The 27,381-nt window shown below is 39.3% G+C and overlaps 1 protein-coding gene across 16 annotated transcripts in view; it reads right to left on the bottom strand.

Moving 5' to 3' along the window:
• NBEA (neurobeachin) overlaps window positions 1–27,381 on the bottom strand; it is a 748,862-nt gene that overhangs the window by 428,691 nt on the left and 292,790 nt on the right. For all 16 annotated transcript variants that reach the window (XM_075919178.2, XM_075919174.2, XM_075919172.2 and 13 more), the window contains 2 exons: window positions 24,200–24,326; window positions 11,222–11,349 (listed from right to left, as the gene is read on the bottom strand). In XM_075919178.2, coding sequence (XP_075775293.2) covers window positions 11,222–11,349; window positions 24,200–24,326 — 255 coding nt within the window. The remainder of the gene's footprint in view (window positions 1–11,221; window positions 11,350–24,199; window positions 24,327–27,381) is intronic.

The following is a 27,381-nucleotide window of genomic DNA, read 5'->3' on the forward strand; positions in this document are numbered from 1 at the left end:
AATGGCCTTTCTTAGGTTCTAAATCCATGGACACTAAATGTACCAAGACCAAAGGAGTACAAGTATTTCCTTCTTTGATAGAGTTACCGCCCTAACAGACAGAGGGGGGAAGCAGTAGATGTGATATACCTTGATTTTAAGATAGACTTTTGACACAGTCCCATATGACAGTCTTGTAAACAAACCAGGAAAATATAGTCTAGATTAAAATAATATAAAGTGGGTGCACAACTGGTCGAATGAAAGTATAAAAAAAGTTATACCATTTCAGTCTGACAACAATGCTATCTAGTCAGATTCCACAGGGATCTCTATTGGGTCTGGTACCATTCAATATTTTCATTAATGGATAAAGGAGTAGAAAGTATGCTTATAAAATTAGTGGATTATGTCAATCTGTGAGGAACTACACAGACTTTGGAGGACAGGATTAGAATTCAAAATGACCCTGACAAACTGAAGAATGAAATGAAATTAAATAAAGACAAGGGTAAAGTACAGTAAAAACTGAGTTATCCAGCACTTCACTAACTGGAAAGCTCTATACATCAGCATTTCTGTTCCTTCCTGAGGTCCCTTCCAGTCCAACATTTCTATGAAGTCCTCAAGGGCGTATTCTACTATAGTTTTGGACACAGATCTAGCATATCCAGGTTTTCCTCAATGGCTTGAGAACTGGTGAGTGAAAAACCTATCTGAGATGCACTGTCCAAGACTGCACAGGGCAAACAGAACTTGAGAAATGCAAAATATTCTCAGGTCCAAAGTCCTATATGTTCCAATTTTCCAAGTGGTTGATTTCTATCAAAAGTTATGTGTATGAAGTTTTCCTTGTTTCCTAATAATTTCCATTTTTACTAATGACTTTTCAAAAACAAATTTCAGCATTCAGCCATTTCTGAGTCATTTTATCACCTTTATGAAAAGATGGGTTTTAATACTTCTTCCTAACAACTCTTACTCATGACATTTCTTAATTTGTCAAAATTTACTTTGCTCAAATCAGCTGCCCTTTTAATACTCTCTTCTACTAATTCATTCCTTATTGTGCTGTATGAAAGTAATTGGTTTGAAGCTCACACATTATTCTCTGATTTTCAATCAAGTGTTTTCTGTTGGTAAGGTACAGATCTAGGATAGCTTCTTCTGTACTTTTAGTTTCGACATTTTGAATCATAAACATGTCTTGTATTGTTAATTAGTGTAACAGCGATTAGACAAAGTACCAATCGACAATCCCCATCCTCCTAAAGTTAGACTTGGACCACACAGGCTAATGACAAAAAACATATATAAATAATTAACCCTAACACAGTGAAAACATTTTTGTAACAATCCAAATCATGTATGATGGACTTTCTTCACTAGAAGTACACTTATATGTGAAATTACTATAGGTTCACTTTTCAAAAAAAGTGCCAGATTATATGTATTTTCCAGTAGCTAACTGGAACTCTGATCTGTTATATTTCCTGACATGTTAAACACGTGTTTGGATCACACATTTCTGGGATGGAATCTCAGCAATTCAGTAGTTAAACCTGAATGATCAGAACAGCCTTTTCCCCTGCCTCTCAGTTACTACAGCCTACTTAAACGGCTCATCAGGTTAACAGTATCCTTAAAGGCACAGAGCATACTTCTGGAACTGTCCTGTGACAGATGCTCAGTGAAGATTTTAGTTCTTCCTGTCTAAAGTAAGCAGAGGTTTCTGTTAGGACAGTTTTCAGCATCTCCAAAGATCTGTAAGCCTTCTGTCAAACAGTGTTTTCTGCCAAACAGAGTGGAAGCTGTTTAGTCTTGAATCTTGGTTCTGCTGGACATGAACCAAATACATAGACGAATGGCAAATTTGCAATGCGGTACCTCTTCATATATATCTGACTTGTCAAACTGTCCTTTTGTAAAAACGTTTCATGTTTTAGAAGCCTTTTAAAGTGGCATGACTGTATACAGAGAGGCTAGTTCAGTAACATCTCATATGGCAGTCTAATTATGGAAAGAATACTGCATAACTGATATATGAAATTTCACCAAGCTGTACACAACAGTTTAAGCTAATTCATCAGCAACTTTTTTCTGTTTGGGAAGGGATAGTAAAAATGCACAGTAGGATTCTACTCTGTAGTGATTCTTAGAATCAAGTTTCCGTCTGGAGCTTTTTAAGGGACTTTTTTGTCTTGTGTAATAAACACCTGCTGATTTTCATGTGGTTATAACCAATTCCTGCAAATTCCATCTTTTATTACAAAAACTCATGAAATGCCACATGAAAGTAATGTGCCAAACATTCCACATGAGTAAAGCCACCCTCATCAAATGTTCTAATAATATTCAGTTGTTCAATGCATTGGTTAGTGACACCGAACACTCTTCAGAAGTTCAGAAGAAAGTCAATTATCTATACCTCAAATTCTTGTTCCAATTTTAAGACATATGAAGCTCGTTAAAGTCTTTCAGAGACAGTAATGTTGTTTTGCAGATAGTTTGTTGCAAGTGTTTATAGTAGAGTCAGAAGACAAATGAAAACAGTAAGTAGTGAACTGAGTAAATAACTGGTTGTGTATATCAATGGTGAAACATACAATTCTTCTTGACCAGCTGCTAGGTACCTTAAAAGTGGCAAGTTGTCCAGGCCAATATATTTTGGGAATTTAATAATACTGTTCTAAGGATCTATGAACCAAATGAGCCAGAATTGGGCTCTGGTTGCTTTTCACACTACAGAAAATAGCAGAAGGCATAATCTCCATCTCTTCAATATTTTAGGGTGAAAGCTTCATTGTGAATTCTGAAAAAGTGTTTTCTCCATCCCTTTCTCAAAGTGTTTTTTTTAACATCATAAGCATATCCACCAAGAAAAATTTAGAACTTAAAGATGATCCCTAAACTTGGGTTTTGAACTTTGTGGATACAGATCACTGCAAGGTTTGTGAAGACAACAAAAAGATGACATGACACTGAGATGTCATTTTGGAGACCCACACTGAGTACATAGGCAGGATCTGGAAGGAAAAAGGATATGAATCCAAAAGGGCAGTGTTACTTGTACAGGGGATAGGTTTTTTTCTGTTGCATATTAGTTTTGATTTTTAATCACACTGGTGACTGCCTGGCCTGCTGGAAAGTGCCAAACAATTAGCAAAATAATTTATTTAGCTTAAAGAACTAGTTCCTGGTCATGTGAATAAAATTAAGGAGTATAGATGTGGAAGAAAGGGGTGGGGGAGAGAGCGAGCGCATAGCATGCGGCAGAGAGAAGCTGGGTGCTAAAGAGGACAATAAGCTTGATAGCATCTGCGCTCCAGACCACAGGAGTGAAAACAAAAAAAACAGCAATGAAAAAAGTCTCTGAGTCAAATCAGGAGAGAAATTTTGAGCACACAGGACTAGTAGTTTTTCATCAAAGTGTACCAAGGAATTCCCAGATGGTTAGCAATTTCTCTTAACAGGCTATGACAATGTATATAGAACCACAAAAGTGGCAAGTCATTCAGATTTTAGACCTGGAAATGGGACAAACCATGCAGACAGTATTGATAAGGGCAAGATATTCATGTGTGTATACTTTTGTTTTCAATACAGACCATGTTATAGTTATTTATACCATTGTCATCTCCAGGCTAGACTATTGTAATGTACTTTACATGAGCTGCATCTGGAAAACATCTGGAAATGTAAAATATCACACTAAGTGTCTATCCCACTGTTAAACAGTGCTTCACAATGAAAGCTCCTAATCCTAGACTTCTGTTATCTACCCAGGCTGTCTCTATGGTTCTGTGTTAACTATAAGCTGTTGGTTTTAAACGTTGTAACTCCTGATATACAAGATGACAGCCACCATGTCTGTTAGGCTCTGAATTTGTAAGTTGTGTTGCACTGATCTGGTGTGTGGTGTCAATTCTTTAAAGAAAATTTAATTTGACAATCAATTAGCAGCACTACTAACATAGTAGCTCCAACTTGCATGGAAATGTGAATACTTATCTCCATCCAAGAATAGTTTTAACGTACATAATGTTTTGAGAAGTCAGTGAACCTCCTCAAGATACAAACAATAAGAAGTACAAGACATTAGGAGAAAACAGTTTATTGGAAAAAGACACAAAATGGAAAAAAGTACCGTTTTATAAAGGAAGCAGCAAATCAGTATATCAAACAACTCCTGCATCATAAGTCGGCAACTACACAAAGTCCTTGTGACACCAGAGGTCTTACTAGAACATGTATGAACATGTGAGAGCTCTGGTCATCTCTGGTTCAGTCCTTACTACAGCAGCCAGTTCCCCCCCATCATTTCTCAAAATGTAAACCTCATTATACTTATCGTCAAAGCATGGACTAGAACTGTCCTTCAAGTTATTAGCTGAAGGAAATCTTATGGTCTTATTTAAACAGGTGGTCAGACTAGTTCATCAAAGGTCCCTTCTGGTTTTATAATCTATGGATCTATAAGCTTAAGACATAAATGACAAAGTCTTGTAGTAAACAGGTTTTATCATCCAGAGTTTGAGATTCATGGCTTTACTTTCGGTTAATGCAGCAATGAATTATGCAGGTCTTTTCAAAAGTGCATCAATAAAACTTATTTTACCACATGCAAAATATATCACAAAGTAATAGTTTTAAAATTGAAAGACTTATGCAGGTGTTGGAGGGAAAGAACTATTATAACTAAGATTTTAGGAAGTTCTATTACTTAAGATTGCCTTTCTAAGATTGTGAAATATGGTCTCATATCTCATGATCTATTGGGGATAAAATGTGTACCATGTATCAATGAATAGGGTTCTAATAATTTAAATGATGGGCTGCTTGATTTCAGTCCTTAAAATTGGCATGATCTTATGTACAGTACTAAATACTGGCAACTATGACACTAATAATGAAATTCTGATATTTGAGTAGGTAACACATAATTCTTTGTGAAGGGGGAGTATAAAGGGAAAGTTGTTAAGTTTGAAAGTAGTGGCTTTTTGAAGTTGCTCAAAGATAACTTAGTGCTAAATGGCGAGGAGTCCTGTGGCACCTTACATACTAACCGAAATGTTGGAGCATAAGCTTTCATGGGCAAAGACCCCCTTCGTCACATGTATCTGACGAAGTGGGTCTTTGCCCACGAAAGCTTATGCTCCAACATTTTGGTTAGTCTGTAAGGTGCCACAGGACTCTGCGCCACTTTTGCAGTTTCAGACTAACACGGCTACCCCTCTGATACTTAGTTTCTAGATGCTGTCTCAGTAGGCATATATTAATAAGTAGGTAAGTGGCTAAAAATGCACCTCTCATCATGTAATTTAGTACATGGTTTTTAACAACTGTGCATTTATAGATAAATGTAAACATATAAAGGAACCTAGATTCATCAGATATATTCTATTGCTATCAACAATAATTGTTGGTGTTCAGCACCTCACAGAATTAAGCTGTTTGTAGCTATGGTAGACACTTTAGAACAATGCAAAAACCAAAACCAACCAACCAATCATGCAGGTTTTGAAAGATGGCTAGAAGAGAAATGAAATATTTCTGCTTCAAACCTGAGTAATTAAAAGGAAATATACTTTACAACATACAATAAACAAACTTATGTTGTTCAATTTGAAAGAGGCAGCAACTCCAAACTAGATGAAATTAACTTTATTTACTACTTTATAATCTTCTTGTAATTAAAATCTTTAAACATACAAAACATATCAAATTCTCACAATGAGAACAGAAAAGCCAATTGCCATTTGCCAATAAAAGACTGAGCTAAATTATCAAGGCACTACACAAGAATTCTGTACACTCATCCTAGGGTGCATTCCATTAGTAAACTCGATTCAGTAGTGTCAGTGGAGTTGCCCTTGTAGGGTCAAGAGGATCACAATATTTTTAAAAGAAATGCTGAGAAATTATTCTGAATAGATTTTTTTCCATTTATACAATTACTCCTTTGGACCAGTGTGTAGGTATCAAGATAAGCACTGTATATGCATCAAGACAGACAAATTAATACATTTAGTTTCTTTTTCCTTTACAAATACGACTGAGTGAGCCTAAAATTGCTTGCTTGTCAAATGCCATTGTTTTTATTATCTTCATATCATAAGAATGAAATAGTACTCCTTGATAAACAAAAAAAATTACTAAGTAGACAAGAAATATCTGTTGCACTGAGTGAAACATATTCAAATATTGGTCCCTACAAATTGGGGACCTAAGTAACTAGCCTTATTTCAACATGAGCTATGTGTTCTAAGGATATCTGAAAATGAGGTTTCTTATGTAGGTGTTAAAATATCATTTAGGTACTTAACTCTTAATGTCCAATTTTGAAAATTTTGGACTGCCCAGCTAACAACTCATCTTTTCAAAAGGTAAATAAATGATGTATAGATGTGAATATGATATAGATGAGATATGCAACAGTATGTTACAAGATAAAATTAATTATTTTCCCTTGACTGAAAAGAATGATTATCCAAGAATTTCTTCTGCCATTCCATTAGTGCATATGGGTAACATGCACTCTTGGATGAAACCCCACCCCCCCAAACCCAAAACATTGTGTTCCATATACTTTTTAGAAGTAGTCTAAATAGCAATTTCTTTCTGCTGAATATAATTATATATTTTGATGAAAGTTCTGAAAATTAGAAGAAACCAGCCTTAAGAGAACTACAGAAATTGTAAGTAAATCAAATGGTGCAGTAGGTAAAAAATGAAATATTTTTTTTTAAATGAGATCAATACACTCCTGTTCAGGTAAGACACCAACAAGTGAAGTTTCAAAATTTGGTCTAATTTACAATTGATAAAAACTTATAGTAACATTTTGCTGGGTTCAATTATCTATTTATTAAAAACTCTGATCTTGTGTTATAAACACACAAAAGCTCCAGAAGATATTAGCTGTTGTATCAGACTATAAAAACATAAGAACATAACATAAGAACAGCCGTACTGGGTCAGACCAAAGGTCCTTCTAGCCCAGTATCCTGTCTACCGACAGTGGCCAGCACCAGGTGCCCCAGAGAGGGTGGACCGAAGACAATGATCAAGCGATTTGTCTCCTGCCATCTCTCTCCAGCCTCTGACAAACAGAGGCCAAGGACACCATTTTATCCCCTGGCTAATAGCCTTTTATGGACCTAACCTCCATGAAATTATCTAGCTTCTCTTTAAACTCTATTATAGTCCTAGCCTTCACAGCCTCCTCTGGCAAGGAGTTCCACAGGTTGACTACACACTGTGTGAAGAAGAACTTTCTTTTATTCGTTTTAAACCTGCTACCCATTAATTTCATTTGGTGACCTCTAGTTCTTCTATTTAGGGAACTAATAAATAAATTTTCTTTATCGGCCCTCTCCACACCACTCATGATTTTATAGACCTCTATCATATCCCCTCTGTCTCCTTTTTTCTAAACTGAAAAGTCCCAGTCGCTTTAACCTCTCCTCATATGGTTCCAAACCCCTAATCATTTTAGTTGCCCTTTTCTGAACCCTTTCCAAGGCCAAAATATCTTTTTTGAGGTGAGGAGACCACATCTGTACACAGTATTCAAGATGTGGGCGTACCATAGTTTTATACAGGGGCAGTAAGATATTCTGGGTCTTATTTTCTATCCCTTTCCTAATAATTCCTAGCATCCTATTTGCCTTTTTGACCGCTGCTGCACACTGCATGGAAGTTTTCAGAGAACTGTCCACGATAACTCCAAGATCTCTTTCCTGATTTGTCGTAGCCAAATTAGCCCCCATCATACTGTATGTATAGTTGGGGTTATTTTTCCCAATGTGCATTACTTTACACTTATACACATTAAATTTCATTTGCCATTTTGCTGCCCAATCACTGAGTTTGGTGAGATCATCTTGGAGTCCCTCACAGTCTGCTTTTGTCTTGACTATCCTAAACAGTTTTGTATCATCTGCAAACTTTACTACCTCAGGGTATGTCTACACTACCCCGCTAGTGCGAACTAGCGGGGTAATGTAGGCATACCGAACGTGCAAATGTTCGAACCCCGTGCCGCGCGGCTACACGCGGCACGGGCTAGATAGTTCGGAATAGCTTGTTAGTCCGAACTATCTAGCCCGTGCCGCGTGTAGCCGCGCGGCACGGGGTTCGAACAAGCCGGCATTTAAAAATGGCGCCGGCCGGCTTATGCAAATGAAGCCCGGGAAATTCAAATCCCGGGCTTCATTTGCACGTTCGGTATGCCTACATTACCCCGCTAGTTCGCACTAGCGGGGTAGTGTAGACATACCCTCACTGCTTACCCCTTTCTCCAGATCATTTATGAATAAGTTGAAAAGGATTGGTCCCAGGACTAACCCTTGGGGGACACCACTAGTTACCCCTCTCCAATCTGAAAATTTACCATTTATTCCTACCCTTTGTTTCCTGTCTTTTAACCAGTTCTCAATCCAAGAAAGGACCTTTCCTCTTATCCCATGGCCATGTAACTTACACAATAGACGAAACACAAAGCAACAAATATTCTCTTTGCCAGAGCTTTGTTGATCTCTTTAATGACAGTGATATATAGTTGTAACAGCTAAAATGAGAACCTTGTCTTAGTATAGCAAGATCTATCACCTTGAGATGACATTAAAATATTTGGTCTTTACTGCAACAAAATACATGTAATGACAAGATAAATGCTACCTTTTGGGGTTGCACTTTGTATCTATTATAAAGTACTGTAGAGAAAATTTCTGTAAGTGCTGACACTGATTCAGTTACAGTACTGGGAGTGCAACTACTGTCAGAACTCTGTGGCTTCTGACATTTAATCTCTGTAATTTATCAGAAGTGGCTCAAGTTCATGTTGGCGATCCCACTATTGCTAGCACCAAAACAGTTAAACCAGTGGTAATACCTGAAGGAATTTGTCTTAAGAACCTAAATGAAATGAAGCCAAACAGGTTTGCACTTAGTAAAGAAAGAGTGAAACTAAATAATATCTGTCAAACAGAAGTAGAATGCTGTGCTATGAAATGTGTGTTTTGGTTTTGCATTTTTAAGAGGTAAATTTAAATAACATTGTAACCAAAGTTGCAAAGATGTGCCACCAGTAATTTCACTGAAATAAAGTGTCTTAAGACAGGAACTCTGTGAAAGAGCTTAGAATCACTTGCAAATTCTGGGAAAATCCCTGCCCGATAGAAAATATGTGAACCAATGTGGGGAATTATTGCATTCAAAAGGCTTCCCTTATATAATAGAGCAACTAGGAAACTGGCTCTACACAGCACCTTTCAATAGGGAGAAGATTGTCCAATTGGCCAAGAGAAAAGCAACACTGTTTAAGGGGTGTCAGGGAGGGGGGAAAGATCAGATCTTCTGCAAAAGGGGGAATGGGTCAGAATGGTGATGCTGACTCATCCCCTGGGGCTGAAAGGGCTGAAAAGGGACAAGCATGGGTGGAGATGCAAAAGGGGAGGGTTGTGGAAGCCCCCTAAGTAGTTACTGAATGCACTGTACACTTGCTGGGTAGTCCCAAGCACATAGTAAGAAAGCTGCAGCCTGATTAAACCATAGCAAGTGTTTCCTTTTGGTATAGACAGACAACAAAGCCAATTGCCCAATAGTCAGAATCATCAGACTCAAATATACTGAGCATTAAGGATAGAAGAAGGGTATGGGATGTGGGATAGCGGCTCTGGGCAGTGGGAGAATTGCATATAGCATTTGGGTGACGTGTGTGCATGAGAGAAGGAGTTTTAGCTGGCAAATTTGAACAAAAATATATGCTTTTCACAATAGTCCTTATGTAGATCTTTATGTGTATAAACTATGCTGATTTGCAAGTATATATTTGTTCACAGTAACAGTAGCTATTTGCTTATTATAAATAAAAATAGTGGCAGTGTATTTCAAGGGTGACAGATGTGTGTAATTTTTGGTGGTTGGTCAAAGTCTCACTTACCTGCCTTATATATAAACATACACACACTAACATAAAAATGTGAGGAATTTGAGGTGAGGGCTGATGAGGAGGGATTTGGGGCTTAGGAAGGGCTTGGGCAAAGTGTTGGGTGGTGGTGGCAAGAACTCTAGGGTGAAGACATGCATGAGGAGTTCATGATGCAGGAGAGGACTCAGAGCTGAGGCAGAGGGTTGCAGTGCAGGGGGTGAGGGCTCTGGCTGGGGGTACAGGCTTTGGTGTAGACTGGGATAAAGGATGACCCTAACCCTAACCCACCTTGCCTCCCCAGTGATGGGTGCCGGGGGGAGGCTGCCATTACATGTACATCTCCTTCCCATCTGCTGCCCCTCACTGTGGCCTCTTTGGGGTTAGTTAAAGAGGCTGCCTCTTGCCCAGCATGAGGCAAGAGCCAAGACTACAGGTAGCTCCCTGTGCTTGTAGAGGGTCCCACTGGAAAAGGGAAAGCTCCATCTATCTGAGGTGGAAGGGCAGGTTCAGGATCAGCCTGTGGGCCCTACGTCCTAGGATCCTGCGGCGGCAGCTGGCAGAGTACAACAGGGATGCTCAGGAATGGCAGACGGTGTCACAGGAGAGGCTCACCCTGGAATACTGCTGAAGTGTAGGCACCATAGGCCCATATAACTTGCTGCTCCTAGTCTATTAATTTGTCTTTCCAAAACTTTATGACCACTCAGAAGCCAGGCCAACATGTAAACAAACTAAAAACCTTTAAAAGGTTCCAAGAATATCCCATTCAATAATTTCTCTTTAAGCCTTCCCACTCCAATCCCTATTATCACCTTATTTTATGTATTTTGTAATTTGCTTATGCAAATCCACATATAAGGAAGGTTACTTACCATGAAATCTTCCATTTCTAACTACATACACTATCTATTTTAGTACACAGTCCTCTTTCTTTTTTCTCACGGGTTATATTAATCCGCTCTTTCAATTTTCTAGTCTTTTAAAAATCAGACTGAGTGATACAGTACTCTGAGTATCTTAAAGAAATTAAAGTTAATTATGTTGTGTTTGCTTGGAAGCCAGGATGAACAGCTTGTGTACTGACTTGGGGTGTCACTGACAGTACAAATTAAGAAACTGGGAACAAGAATAGTAAATTTTCATGAATCCATGGCATTTCTCAAAAACAAAATAAGTGACAGGAAATGAAACCATATCTACCTAAATGTCTTAATGCCATCATTAAATAGTTATATAATCTCCTCTGAAAAAGAAAGAGTCATACAAAGTAATAATCAAAATACTAGTAATTTAATAATAGATTTGTACCTTCAATCAGTAGTTCTTGTCCGTGACTACCCAACAGCGTACGGGACAAAAAAGGGGCAAAGTCTACAAAAATTTCACGCAGGAGTGGAGCCACCTTTTCTAAAGCTCTTTCCAGCTTTGCTGTAATGCTGTTGAAAACAAAGCACGAGAGTTGAAGGCAAATACCAGCTGTTAAATGATATCACATCATGTCTATTTACTAATCAATGCTGTAAAAATCAGTGTCTTCTGATAATCACGACTGTGATTTGATTAACACGGACAACAAAAATATTTAAATGCAGTATTTAAGTTAGCAAAAAACTAACTCATATCCATCTTAGGAAATGACTGCCTCACTAAATTAGCAGAGCTAATTCATCAATACAAAATAGTAAGCATTTTAGTCTCTTTTTTAAAAGGGATTATGAAAGAACCTCAGGCATCCAAATGCAAGTCCTCTTCATCTATCATACCAACTAATGATGTATAGCAGCGTTTCCCAAACTATGGGTCGTGGTAAAAAAATACCGGGCCTCAGCGTGGCTGCTGGGAGGAGGGCGGGGTCGGCTGGACTGTGTGTGTGTGTGTTGGGGGGAGGGGAACTGGCCACTGGGAAACAGGGTTGGGGGCAGTGGGGCTGTCCAGCGGAGATCGGTGCGGTGGGGTGGGGTGGGGCGTGGCCGGCCGGCCGGTGAAAGCAGGGTTAGGGGCAGCGGAGCTATCCGCTGGAGATTGGGGATGTGCGGGCGGCAGAAGCAGGGCTGTATGAGGGGCGGGAGAGCTGACCAGGGGAGTTCGGAAGGAGAAGCGGGGGAGGGGAAGTGAATCAGCCGGCGGAAAGTGGGACTGACCCAGGCACATGCAGACCCAGGCACACAAGTGAGTCTGGCCCTGGGGATTCCATTTTGCCCTCCCCGCCCATAGCCTCCCTTGAGTAGCTGCAAACTGCCTGGCTGGTAGACACATTCATGCAGCATGAGCACATCTACCAGCCAGGCAGTTCACAGCTATGGACTGATACACCTAATTATAATAAAACTTACCTAATTAGAAATACCTGACATTTTATATGGGGGGGGGGGGGGAGGAAGAATAGCTCAGTGGTTTGAGCATTGGCCTGCTAAACCCAGGATTGTGAGTTCAATCCTTGCAGAGGCCAGTTAGGGATTTGGGGCAAAAATTTGTCAGGGATGGTACTTGGTCCTGCTGTGAAGGCAGGGGACTGGACTCAATGACCTTTCAAGGTCCCTTCCAGTTCTAGGAGATAGGCAATCTCCATTTATTTATTTATTTTATATGTCCGGTATTTTCTCAATTTGTTTCCTGGACAGAACCCTCAAATACCAGATTGTCTGGTACAAAACTGGACACCTAGCAACTCTACCCCCCCTTGCACCCACCCTCCTAGCCAGATATCCTGCTCCCACCTCCTGGAGTGCTCATGCAGTGTTGGGTCCCCCAAGTCCTGGCCCAGGCTGGTAGGACAATGCGGCTGGGTGAAACACTGAAAATTTATTCATTTTTAATTTTTTTTGTGTGTTTTATACTTTTGGGCTGCAAAAAAATACTGAAAAAAAACCTGGTTCCAACTAAAGTAAAAATTTTGGGAAACCCTGGTCTAGCCAGCTTTCTATCTTACAGTCCATTTATCCAATCTATATTCCCTTAACTTGCTGGCAAGAATATTGTGGGTGACTATCAAAAGCTTTGCTAAAGCTAGCACTGGGGGCTTTGGGAGGACCAGAAACAACTTATTTGAATATTCATCATTTGCTTAATGAATATGCAAATATGCAAATGAATGTTACCAGTCCTCCAAAAGCTCATGAGTGGATTTCCTGGTCCCTGTGTCAGAAAGTTTGGGAACCCCTGATGTATGGCAAGTCTCAGAGGGGTGACTGTGTTAGTCTGTATTTGCAGAAACAATGAGGTATCCCATGGCACCTTAGAGTCAGAGGATATGTCTACACTAGCCCCCTAGTTCGAAGTAGGGAGGCTAATGTAGGCAGTTGAAGTTGCAAATGAAGCCCGGGATTTAAATATCCCAGGCTTTATTTGCTTCTTCCTGTCCGGGCACCATTTCTAAATCCCCTTAGTCCGAACTAACTGCCCACGGCTACATGCGGCAGTCAAACGTTAACTCGAACTAAGTCCTTAGTTCAAATTAGTGTTTAACTGCTGAGTGTAGCCCCGATCAGTTAGTTCGGACTAAGGGGATTTAAAAATGGTGCGCGGACGGGAAGATGCAAATAAAGCCCGGGATATTTAAATCCCGGGCTTCATTTGGAACTTCCAATGCCTATATTAGTCTCCCTACTTCGAACTAGGGGGCTAGTGTAGACATATCCTCTGTCTCTAAGGTGCCATGGGATACCTCATTGTTTCTGCAGATACAGACTAGCACAGTCACCCCTCTGAGACTTGCCATACATCAGGGGTTCCCAAACTTTCTGACACAGGGACCAGGAAATCCATTCATGAGCTTTTGGAGATGGCTAGTGTAGACATACCCTAACAGCTTTATTTGGGCATAAGCTTTTGTGAGTAAAACCCATTTTGTCAGATGCATTGATGTATAAATTACAGAAGCAGGGATATTACATATAGATATATATAGAGAGAGATAGATAGATTGATAGATACACACACACACACACACACACATACACAGGTATAACAAAAGGAGGAAGGGAGTTATCAAGTGTAGGACTAGAGTTAAAGAGGTCATTCAGTCAGAGTGGATGTGACTCACTCCCAGCAGCAAATGGAGAGGTGTGAATCAGCTGCTGCAAGCGAGCCACATCCATCCTGTTTTTATATATCCCTGACTCTGTAATTTCTCCATGCATCACTCCACAAAAGCTTATGCCCAAATAAATCTGTTAGTCTTTAAGGTGCCACTGGACTCATTGTTTCTAATGATGTATGTTTCCTGTATTAAAAGACAATGATTTTACTGCAGAAACTTACAGTAGTGAGCTATAAACCTCAATGAGTTTACCCTTTAAGTACAGAAAATTCAATTAAAAAATGAAAATACTGCACTGTGGAAAAAGTCCAACTTTTAAGTGTTCTCACTGTATGCAATGTTTTTTCCCCCAAATGAGCTTTCATATCTGTGAGGCTAGAACTTTCAATATTGAAATAACTAAACTGGATGTGTCCAATTTCACCAGAACCTATTCCTCCTCTTTTACATCACCTTCCATAACGAAGAGTCTAACAACAAATCAAAATTAGATTGTTTATCCTGCTTGTGTTATACAAACAAACAGAATATCAAAAGTTGCATTTTAAATATCCCCAAAATAATAGGAATGTGCACCGGCAGTTGAACTGCAGCCACAACTTTGCACTCTCCTCAGAGATGCAATATTTCATCACTTTTCATAACACTTTAGAAGCATGAAAATCATATTTTAATGGCAAAGACCACCTTACAAAAATGTTCTTGCTTTCTTGATAAACTTTCAGATACTAAATCTATATTTGATGTGATAAGCAAAGTGGTCCACGTGATAGGGAACTGGAGTGAGAGTCAGAAGACCTGGATTCTCCTCCCTGGCGTTGCTACTTATAAGGTGTGTAACCCAGGGCAAGATGTTTCATCTTTGAACCAATGTTTTCAGATTCTCCCCCTCTGTCTTGTCAATTTAGATGGTAAGTCTTTTGGAGCAGAGACTATTTCTCAGTATTTGTACACCACCTACTTTTATGGATGCTTCCTTTGTCTAGAGCAGTGGTTTCCAAACTGTGGGATACATCCTCATAACAGGAATCTTCAGAGGGCATGCTGCCCGCAACCCAGCTCTGTCCTCATTCCCTCACCACCCACAAGCCAGCTCCACTTCTAGCCCTAGCTCCTCCCTCATCCCCTGTACTGCCTCCAGCTCTGCCTTTCAAACCAAGCTCCTCTGTTGAACCAACTGGAGAGAATCTAATGCTTGTTATGGGGGGGGAAGGAGGCACACCTCAGAAAAAATTTGGGTATCACTGGTACAGAGTTCCAAATTTCGCAGGTGCTATTAAATACTCAGCAAGTTCTACTCCATTGTGACTGTAATCACTTGATCTTCTCCATGCATGTAAATCTCCTCCCCATCATTGGCTTGGCAAGCCACTGCTGCCTTCTCTTTCAAATCTGTACTAAAGAGTCAAAATACTTTGTATTTCCCACAACAGATCAATAATTACTTTAAAAACACAAAAGGAAACTAGGTTTTTCCTTTTTTGGGCTTTTAGTAGACTCTGCCTTTGGACTGCCTGCCACTGGGGGCAAAAAAACTTTTTTTTTTTTTTTTTTTTTTTTTGCTTCTTTGCTTTTTTTTACAGCACTGAGAAATAGTTAAGAATAATAATGTTAAGTGCTGAGATTTTAAATACGGGCAGAAACTAAAATTATGATACCTTCCATGGTGATTTTTGAGTTTTCAAATATAGAAATATATATAAAGTTCATATGAAAGTCCTTAACTTATAATACAGAACAGATGCCATTAGAAGAGATCAGAAGCTCTCTTCCAACAACTCAAAATCACTTTGATTCTTTTCTTGCAGTGCATTGCACCACTCCTTGAACTAACAAATTCAGATACTTGATTTGCAGAGCTCCACAGCTGCTGCTAGAGATTAAGGAGGAAAAACACAACACTACAAATCCCACTAATATTTATTTGCTTCACTGCAGATATACTCATAACTCCTGAGTTTGGAGTTTACTTCACCTTGAAAACAAAGTGAAATTTAAGTGTACCATGCTGATGTCAGTGTATGCAGGATCTGAATGAATGCTTCACTGACACTAGTTGGGAAGAGACTCTGGGTGTGTTTATATACAGACAGTTCGCTTCTGTCTTGCTTAGATCTGTTAGATATTCAGATGATAGAGCAGTGTTTTGCAATTTGGCTGCTGTCACAAACCATGTTAATCCTAATTGCAGGAATTGTGAAATATGGTAACTAATGTTGGTAATTTTTGTGGGAAGACAGAAAAGACAGATTGTTCTTAACCTGTTTCAGAGGAGGGAACCACAGGAAGTTTAAAGAACCTTGGGTGGACAAGGGCTCTAATACCAGAGCTCTGTGGGGTTAAGCGGAGAGGTCAGAAACTCTCAACCTGTTTCCGTCCACTGTTCCAAGAGCGCTAAATAGGCCCCCTTAGGAGCAACTTTTTTTATTTTAAACTAGCACATTTATCCAACATTGCTCGGATCCTTAACTCAATTTCTGGGGGAGGAGAGAAAGGAAAATGTATATACAGGCAGTCCCCGAGTTACGCGGATCCGACTTATGTCGGATCTGCACTTACGAACGGGGCTCTCTCGGCCCGGAGCTCGCAGGCAGCGTGACTGCCCAGAGCGCAGCGGTCCCGCCACCTCGACCTCCGGGGCGAGAAAACCTGCTCCGGGTGCCCCTGGTCTGCTGGGGATGGTCCCCAGCAGACCAGAGGCACCGGGAGCAAAGCCGCAGCAGCGGCGGGGTCCCGTGCCTCCCCGGCTTTGCTCCGGGTGTCCCTGGTCTGCTGGGGACCGTCTCCAGCAGACCAGGGACACCAGGAGCAAAGCCGCAGTGGTGGTGGGGTCCCGTGCCTCTGAGGCTTTGCCAGAGCAAAGCCTCAGAGGCGCGGCACCCCGCCGCCGCTGCCGCTTTGCTCCCGGTGCCTCTGGTCTGCTGGAGACGGTCCCCAGCAGACCAGAGGCACCCGGAGCAAAGCCACAGCGGCGGCAGGGTCCCGTGCCTCTGAGGCTTTGCAGACCAGGCTTTTGTTGTGGACCCTGGGGTAGAGCAGCTGGGGTGCTGCCGGGTTAGTCCTACAGGGACCTACCTGGCAGCCCAGCTGTTCTGTCCCAGGCTCGAGATTCAGCCGCTGTTGAAACTGATCAGTGGCTGATTCCAGGAAGCTGGGGGCAGAGCAATTCTGCCTCCGGTTTCCTGTAGTCAGCCCCTGGTCAGTTTCAGCAGCAGCGGCTGAATCTGGAGCCAGTTCCGACTTACATACAAATTCAACTTAAGAACAAACCTATAGTCCCTATCTTGTACGTAACCCGGGGACTGCCTGTACTTTATTTGTGGGGGAGGGAGGTGTTTGCGCACGCCCAAAGTGCCTCATTACTCCTTTCCCGAGACCCATACCAGAACTGCTTGCTTTTCCCATTCCTGTCCCTATCAGGATGTAAAGCAAACTACACAGCTCATTTGACCCCTACTCTCCCTAGCCGCAGTGACGAATTAAGCAAAGTATCTACTTTCCCTTCACTTCCTTGATGAAGGGAGGAGAGAATTCAGCACCTGCCCCACTAAAGGATGCCTGGGGGTGGTGCTCAGGACTGGGACAGTTCTGGATTGGAGGGGGGACATGCCCCAGCTAGTCCTTTCCCCCTCCCTAGTGATTTTGTCTTTTTCCGGTCTGATTTTATGAGAAGTAATCCCATTCCAGGTACATCCCATTTTCCTGGCACAACCAAATCCTTACCTTGGCTTTAAGTCATAACAAGAGGAAGTTGTATACTGAATTTGGTGGTCCTAGCTCTTATTGTTTAAGAGGAATTCTTAGACAGACAGACATACTGTCAAATATATAGTAGATTACTCCACTGGATGCTGAAATTTCTTGGGGCTGGACTATGTTTCAGACCAATAGCTGAAATCAGTGGGAGCTGAAATAATTTCTGGCAGGACTGGAATTCTGCCCAAGCCCTAAACCACTCACAGCAGAGTGGCCAGACCCACTTCCTCAGATCAAAAACTATTTGATCTGAGGAAGTGGGTCTGGCCCACGAAAGCTCATCACCTAATAAACCATCTTGTTAGTCTTTAAAGTGCTACATAGTCTTGTTTTTTGTTTCAGCTAGACCAGACTAACACGGCTACATTTCTATCAGGGTGGCCAGTGAGTGAGGAAGCAGTCAGGTGGCATTGGTCCTTCCCATGCATAAGAGGAGAGACTTCATGCAGGCATACCTATGAACTCCAGGTCTGCACTGATGAGACAACTGAGTACAGCGTCAAGGAGGGAGGCACACCACAAGAATTGGAGTCTTGGACTCAAGAATTTGAAGTAAAGGACACTGCCCAGCTAACACTGGGAAGGGTGTCTTGTTTGTTGCTTTTTCTTTGTTTATGGATACTACATGTATTTTTTTCTTAGATGTATGCCATGTCACTTTTATTAAACTCTTTCCTTTCTGTGCTTGCCTGAAAATTGCCTTTAAAAGGCACAAAGTAAGTAGAATAGAACTTTCCCAGGTTACTGGATGGGGCTTGAGCCGGTTTCGTTACATTACTGAAAAGAACCCCTAAGATATTGAACCTGGCCCTTCTTGCTGTGCACTGCTGCTAGCAGAAGAGTTATATTTTGGGGGGTTGGGTTTGGGATCTAGCTGGGTTAGTACCCACCACAAGCACATCTTATGGCAGACCACTGATTTGTGGAAAACAGTCTTGTTACTTTTTGGATGAGTCAGAGATTGCATAACGGCTGTCCGCATAGTAGAGGATTCACGCAAGAGAATGAATATTGACATTAAGGAATGCCTATTGGTGTTAGGGATACTTGAGGCCTATGAGGGAAGCTTAAATGAATCTACTTTAAGAAAAGCCAGTGACTCTCTGAACAAGTGCTGTGTGTGTAGCTGCAGATTTCAAGAGGAGGAAAGGACTTTTGCAGCGCTATATGGGCTGCCAATGGCTGTGGAATCCCTACAGGTTCCAAGAGAAATAGCAACATCTAGCAACACATGGAAAACAGTAGTTGTCAGGGGCTGATCCCCAGTGACCCCTGAGACTCAGATGTTGAATTCTAAAAGAAAACGTCAGCATTCTTGGCAAAAGAAAGAATGGCTAATATGCCAAGTTTACTGGGTCTTGACCCATCGTCCCCATGCCAGGCGCTGACGCCTAACTTGATGCGTGGGCAAAGTTTTTAGGGCAAGCATTTGAAAAGGTTGTGCAACCCCATCCTGAGTCAAGTTAATACCAAAAGTTAAGATGATTTTCTGGGGGTGCAGTCTCAATATAGGGAGAAGAGGGGTTTTAACCCTGTTTAGTACATACCATTTGAAATGCTACAGGACTGTACAGTACCAGAAACTGAAAGGAAAAGATGACTGGTAGAGCATCTCAGGGGTCCAGCACTAGATATTATTTGTACTCTGAAGCTGGATAACTCTGGGGTTATTAGTAAAGTTGATTACACAGGAAGTATGTAATAAATTCACTTCTACAATTAATAATCAATTTCAATCATACAATCACAAAGAGGGACTTAGTACACTTTATTTAAATTATCTAGAAGGTAATATAACCCAAAGGGGAAGACAGGAAAACAAACTAAATGACTAACTGGCAAAAAGCCAGTTACAAATGTGACCCTTATTAAAGAATTTACTAGATGGAAAAGTAACCAGGGAGAAAATTAGGTATGCAATTAGTTCACTTCAAGCTAGACAACTACCAGGCTTAGATGGACTGCCTGTCGGATTTGATTAAACCTACCAAGAATGGCTATAGCAGCGTTTATTAAATATACTGTTATACAGAGTATTATATCTCAAGGGAAGCTAATCATCCAGCCTGGAATATCTCCTTTTCTTTTGAGCTAAATAAAAATCCAGATTCTTGAGATCTCTCTGTTTCCTTCACAATGACTCAAAAATTCTAATCTAAAATATTTTTTCAGTATGGATTTAGTAAATGGTAGATCCACCAGTTTATACTTGGAGAAAGCAGTTATATTAAATGACAGTACAGAGACTCTGATATTTTTACCAAAGCTACTCTGTCTAAAAAGTGTGCAACAACTCCCTAAAACGGAAGATTTGTCAAATACACAATGAAGGTGCCAGTTGCGTTTATATCCTCAGCAGGAATAAAGTTGTGTTTATAGACTCGGAGGTTAAAGTCACAACCTGGTGGACAGCTCATGATACCATCTATATTTTTTGCTAGTCTCTAAGGTGCTGCAGGACTATTCATTGGTTTTTAAGTTTTTTTCTATTACAGACTAATACGGATACCCCTATGAAACCTGGTGGATGTTCCACAGTTTTGTCTCTTCTCTGCACAGATATAATAGTCATAAATGTGCAACTTCTATTGGTAGTCATTCACTAGAATCAGTATTTTTTTTCTTTATCTGGCAATTCAATTATTCAGCTCTGAGGTACTGAACTTATTCCTTGTGACTTCTATAGATATTTAAGGACTCTAAACAAGAGCCAAAGATTTACAATAAGCTCCTTTATACATACTTTAAAGCAGTCTTCTATTCCAGTGCATTTTAGTTCAAATGGACAGAGCACTGAACTGGGAGTCAGGATGTCTAGGTTCTATTCTGATCTTTACTATAGACCAGTAGAGTGGCCTTGGGTTACTCACTTCACCCTGGTGTGCTTTTTTCCCCTCCCTCCCTCTCTAGCTCTATCTTTCCTATTTAGCTATAAACTCTTTGTGCAGAGACTTATTTCTATACATAGTCAGCTTCAAGCACAATGGGGTCTCAATTCCATTTGGGACTTCTAAATGCTGTTATCAAAGAGATGAATAATATTTTAGACAAAACCGAAGAGGTCGCAATAAATAAAATAAGGTAGAAGTTCCAGGACATACTATTTAAATAGGTTATTGTTTTAAATTTATACTTAAATTTAACAGATCCCTTGCACCTGTGTTATCACCTCTGCCCTTTGCATGGTAACAAGGGTACAACTACTGGCAGGTATCAGTTATCCAATCACAATTTATGTCAGTAGGCTTGCCTGCTGCACTGGCTCTCCCTCCACTCACTGCTTTGCACAATGATTTTGTCATGGCGAACCATATAAGTGGTGCAAAAAAGGACAATCTCAGAGGAGTCAATCATAGAATTGAAAGAAAATATGACTAAATCTCTACTAGGGATGTAAAATCCCATTTAATTAGTTAACCAGTTAAACTTCATCTTTTAACCAGTTAACTGATTAAATGGGGGTGGTTGGGGGCTGCTCTGGGCACTCCCTGACTTCAGTGGGCCCCATGAGGGTGAAGTAGCTCCTTGCTTGCAGCGGGCAGAGGGCTGGCTTCAGCTCCCACTGGTTAGTCATTCATATCTCTAATCTCTAATATTATCCAGAATGTTCATGTAGATGGAAGTAGGGCACATAGATCCAATAATTTGAAGTGGAATAAAAATGCTTATTTTCCCATTATACCTGTATATAAAGCTACAGCTTTAACACTGTAGCATTAGAATGAGAGCTGATCAAAACATGAATTCCAACATTTTGAAATTTATTTTCATACCAAATCAGCACAAAAAGTCAAAATTGTGAAATTTCTCAAAGGAAGAAAATTGCCAAAATCATAAAATAATTTTAAAAAAGGCTTTGTTTTAATAGCATCAGATTGTTTTGTTACAATAATGTTAAAACACTTTATTTTGATAAGGAAAAATATTTCATTTCAATGAGGAAAAATATATAATATTAAACATATTCAATAATCAATAGAATATATCCAAAGTATTAAAACTGATATTTTAATGTATCTTAAGTTGAAACACTATCAATCAAAACCAAAACATTTTGACATAACTGAAACAAAACATTGCATTATCACAATGAAACAAGAAATTCCATTAAAAAAATCTTAACTGTTGAAAATTACATTGAAATTGACATGTACTCATAGATTTCTATTATGATGAATCTGCATTTTCTGATGGGAATGTTTCAATGTGCTCTAATAAGAACATAGCTTCTTGAATGGAGTTCTAGTAAAAGTAGGGTTCTAGGATTTTTTTCATCCAAAGGGTTGTTTCTTAAGCATTGAAACATTATTGTTTCTAATGAGCTAATAGAAAATATTATGACTGTAGCACTGGTTACAGTGGTTAAAAAATAAACTCTATAGAAGACCAGCTTTGCCAATGTAGGCTCTTTTAGACGTTTTGTATGAAATTTTCTTATAACAATTAGGGCTGTCAAGAGATCAACAAAAATTTAAATGCACAATTAAATCACAATTATCATACCCTTGGAATAATATAATACTATATATTTAAATATTTTGGATGTTTGCTACCTTTTCAAAGATTTTTATTTCACAAAATACATATTACACAATGCTCACTTTATATTTGTTTTGATAGCAAATATTTGCACTGTAAAATACAAAAGAAATAGTATTTCAATTCACCCAGTATAAGTATTGTAGAGCAAACTTTATCATGCAAGTTGAACCTACAAATGTTGAATTATGCACAAAAAATAATTGCATTAAAAAACAGGGATGTCAACATTATTGCTCAATCCTTGGTTTATTGGTTTATCTTTTTAACCACACGCATTCCCCCACCCTTGCTGCCTCTGTATCAGAGGCAGCAAGGGGCAAGGGGCAAGGGGCAAGGAGGCAGGAGCCGGTTCCTGTGAGGAGCTCGCTTTAAGCACTGGTTCCACCTGCTTCTGCCCCCTCCCGCACATTGCTGCTCTGATAGAAAGGCAGCAGTGCTGACAGTGAGGGGAGCAGGCAGGAGCTGATGTGTGGGGAGCTGGCTTTTAAACTAGCTCTCCAAGTGTACTGCCTCAGGGGGATCAACCTGTACCTCCTTGCCACCTGCCTTCACCGCCGTGCTGTTGCCTCTTTCAGAGACAGGAGCACAGGGAAGACTGCCTTAAAGTAGCCTTTGTCCACAGTGGGCCTGGGCTTGCTGCAGACGGAGGCTGCTCTGTGGCAACAGTCCAAGTTCGGGGGGAGGGAGAAGGGAGGGGGAGAGAGTCCAAGTTCCCTGTGGACAGAGGCTGCTCCAGCATCCCACATAGCAGTTTCTATCTGGAGGGAGTACAGACCCCGATGAACAGGGGCTTCTGCCACCCCGCACTGCTGCCTCTGATACAGAAGCAGCAGTGTGGGGTGGCAGAGGGTTCCCTGGGAGTGGGGCTGGAAGTGTCAGCCCCACCTATAGGGACTATCGAATAATTCAATTACATTACTATTCAGTTACACTCTAACATCCCTATTCTAAAATAAAACAATTTTAAAACTTTGAAGTCTACAAGTCCCCTGACTCCCACTTCTTTATGCACTCAGACAAATAATTTCATTTACATCTATAGGTGATAATAGTGCCTGCTTCTTGTTTACAATGAAAACAGGAGTTTGAATGGCATAGCAAAATATTTATGTGCCAGACAGATTAAAGATTTGTATGTCCCTTTTCACTTCTACAAGTATTCCAGGGGGACATGCATCCATGCTGGTAACAGGTTCTATTCAATAATGATCCGAAGCAGTGTGGACCAGTGCATGTTTATTTTCAAAGCATGAAGACACAAACAAATGTTTAGATATCCAACATGTAAATACTTTGCAATGCCAGATACCCAAGTGCTATGTGAATGCCTATTCTCACTTTCAGATGACAATGTGTGCAGCATAATCTTCTGTAAATGTAAACTTATTTCTCTTTGTGAGTGATTGAACAAGAAGCTACATTGATTGGCCTTGTAGGCACTAAAGTTTTACAATGTTTTATTTCTGAATGCAATTATATAACACAAAACCTACATTTGTGAGTTGCACTTTCACAATAAAGCTATTGATTTATAGTACTTGTATGAAATGAACTGAAAAATTATATTTCTTTTGTTTGCAATTTTACAGTGCAAATATTTGTGGAAGTATAATTTTATTCTAGTCCATATAAGTGCCTATACTACTTTCATGTCCATAGTACCTGAGGGCTGTCCAGTAGTGCATTATGCCATATGACTAACATTATCACTTAAAACACTTGTGCAGTGTTGTGGTTATTAATCCACATATAGAAAATGAAATAAATAAACATTTAACTCATTACATGGACAGCAGTATTTTTCAGTTATTTTAAAAGCTATTTAGCATCCTCTCAGGATACTTTATATATTTCATTTTTATTTTTGCATTATTTTGATTAATTGCCTGTAATTGATTTTGTTGTGTCGTAAGAAAAGACAAATTAAAATAAAATTAGAATATGCACACCTCATGTTTTCAGCGGAGTCCTCTGGCATTGGAGCAACAGTTTGCACAGCTGGAAGGTTTTTACTGGTAGCACCATTCACAAAGCTAGAGGATGAAGAGGAGGAGGAAGATCCTGAATCCACTGCACCTGTCCCCAAGATAAATTAAGATCTTGTTTCAGTTTGAAAAAAGTTGTTTTTTAATATTTTAATACAATGGTATTTCCTGCCATGCCAGTCTATTTAAAAATAAATAAGTCATCTTATCCATTTCAAAACAATTAATAGTGTTTTAACATATAAGTAACAAAGTTTTACTAAACTAATATGGCTATAAGTGTGTGATACTGCTCTGCAGATTTATAATTAAAACTGATTTACTGCTAATCAGAATGCACGTTAACATGAAAATGAAGGGATCAACAGATCAAAACACACTAACATAAAATGAAATGGCCTGAAAATGAATAAGGATTTGGTCACTTATGTATATATAATTAAAAAAGGGGTTCAAACAAAAATATTCCTGCCTCTCAATTTCATTGCCTTTTTAATTATATTTACAGATCAATGATTAACTCTTTAAAAGTACAAACTAATATTCATATTTTGTATTTACATAGTACTTTTCATTCTCAAATTCCTTTTTCAAACATTAAATAGCAATTCTGGAGAAAAAGAAGCACAATTAAATGAGTCTTACCTCTTGTTCTCAATGATTCTAAAAATAAATTCATTCCGAGGTCTAAAATATTTTCATGCCATTATACGAAACAAGCCATTAGAATGATAGAACCATTTCCATTGTGAGTTTGTGTGGATAATAAGAGTGTATATATATCTATATATATCTATATCTATATCTATATCTATAGATAGATATTTTCTAATAAGTATTGTATATACTTCAGGTGACCAGACATCCTGATATTATGGGCTTTTTTTCTTAAATAGGACCCTATTACGTCCACCATGATGCTGCCCTGACTTTTTCACACTTGCTATCTGGTCATCTTATATGCATCTCAGTTTACCTGATTAGTATTTTTGCCTGTCTGTGGGACATAAATCAAATGACACTGTATAGTAGGAAACTTAATGGCAAAAGCAAGGTACAGTCTGACAGAATTCCTATGGTCCTTGAGGAAACAATAGGGAAGCTACTAATTAGGGTACACCCTTCCCTGACTTCTGTCAGGCTGGAAAGGCTTACTTTCCAGGCCTGAATTTAAGATCAAAGGGGATATTAAAATCCTAAAAGATGTTATCCTTAAAAAAGGAAAAAAGAGGAAAGAAAAAGAAAAAATGGAAAAAGAAAAAGAAAAGAGCTGTCCAGGAAGGAAATGTTAACACAAACTTCAGTAAACCTGCTGTCTCTCCCAACCCAGAAGGTAAGGTAACTGGGCTGAAAGGAACTTTAAAAAAGCTTTTAAGGAAACATTAGGATTTAGGTAAGGGAAAAATTGGCACAGGCCTTTTATTGCTTTTACGCTTTGCTCTGTGTGGTATATACTTTCGGAAAAATTAAAAAATAATGCTTTGAAGGATTCTCCCCTGCCCTATAATCAGTCATTGTCACAGGCTTCCAGAGGAAAATGGCTTGCAGATGTCAAACCCATTTGGGCATGTCCAGTTAAGACTACTGAGAAACAGGATAGCTGTGCCCAGAGATCCAGTCTAAGTGTAGAAGAACTGCATAGATATACTCAGAGAGGAGTCAAACTACTGAAACCTGTCCCCTAAAAGTGCACTTCAGAGGCACTAAAATGGGTTTAAAACCTAAGCTTGCTCTGGGACAGTGGTTATAACAATGGATGTTAATTTTGACAACTTATTTTTGTATTCTGTTTAAATAATTTGTCAAAATACCTTAGTGCAAAATGCTTGTCTAAGATGAAGTTACATACTGTATATGTGCCATTAGTAGCATATTTATTGTATGAGAAATAAAGGATTTGGGAGACATCTAGTGTCTCTAAATGACTAAAGAGCATTTTTCCCACACCAGTAAACTATTGCTTAGTTCACTTTACAATGTGGTATTTGTTTCACTTGCTTTTTATCAACAAAGTATTTTTAAACACCACAGCAAATACATAAATTGGACAGCATCTGGATATGTTAGGCAAAATGTGCCTTAAAACAGCACCATATCATTCATAACATTAATTAAGTTAATTATTTCAAGTAAAATATAACTGAATAATCTGAAATTGTAAATCCTACACTTTGGCTCATTCAATGACAAAAAGAAAGAAACCCTTCAACTCCAAAACTCAATGCAAACCAAAACAAGCAAACAAAAAACCTATCATGACCTAACTCACAATGTAAGCAATTCCATAATAAACATGTTTATCTTTTCAATACATCTTCTATATCCCACAGTTTCTGATTTGCAATTTATTGTTGACACATATGCACTTTTTAAAAACATAGACATTGCTATCTTTTGGAAATGAAGGGTGGAAAAGAACAGCTTTTAAACTGTATTTGCTGAGATCAGAGAGGGAGAATAAATGCTCATTCTGGTGAATTCAAGCATAAAAGCTTTACAAAACAGAACAAGCCTAAAACAGCCATGAACTTCCTTACCCAAAGGTCAGTTAAGAAGCTCAGTATATTTGTAGTTCTGAGGAATTAAACTGGCAAACACTGCTGAAATACTTTTCAGGCAATACTTTCCCATAAATCTGCTATCCATAGTCTGCTAGACAAAAATTGTTATGATAAAAAGAATACATAGGAGGTGCAGGGATAACTATGAAAAGCTAACATTTACCCACAGTCAACATATTGTGTCATCTGATACCGCAGTATTTCCCTGTACTGTACTTTGAAACATTTGGGATGAATTATTGCTTTTTTAACAGCAATCACTGTGAAGTAAGAGCTCCTCAATCGATGCAAGGTATGGAGTGTTTAAAGTTATGACGTGAAGATTGAGAAACTGAAGCCTATACAGTATCATTTGGAGAAAAGACTTCAATAATAGGACTCTCTTATGGTATTATATGGGTACCTAAAAAGGGGATTACAAACAGAATTTGAACTCAACAGAAACAGGTAAACAAATACAAATATTTACAAAAGTCTTCATTGAATTAATTTAATTGAACAGATATTTTCTCGAAAGAGTAATTAACATTTCTACTCACAAAGTACATTAGCAAGAGTTAAAGGAGACCCACAAAGGAAAAAAAA

The sequence above is a fragment of the Pelodiscus sinensis genome, chromosome 1 (genome assembly GCF_052426305.1).
Source record: "Pelodiscus sinensis isolate ZL-2025 chromosome 1, ASM5242630v1, whole genome shotgun sequence".
NCBI classification, from domain to species: domain Eukaryota; kingdom Metazoa; phylum Chordata; order Testudines; family Trionychidae; genus Pelodiscus; species Pelodiscus sinensis.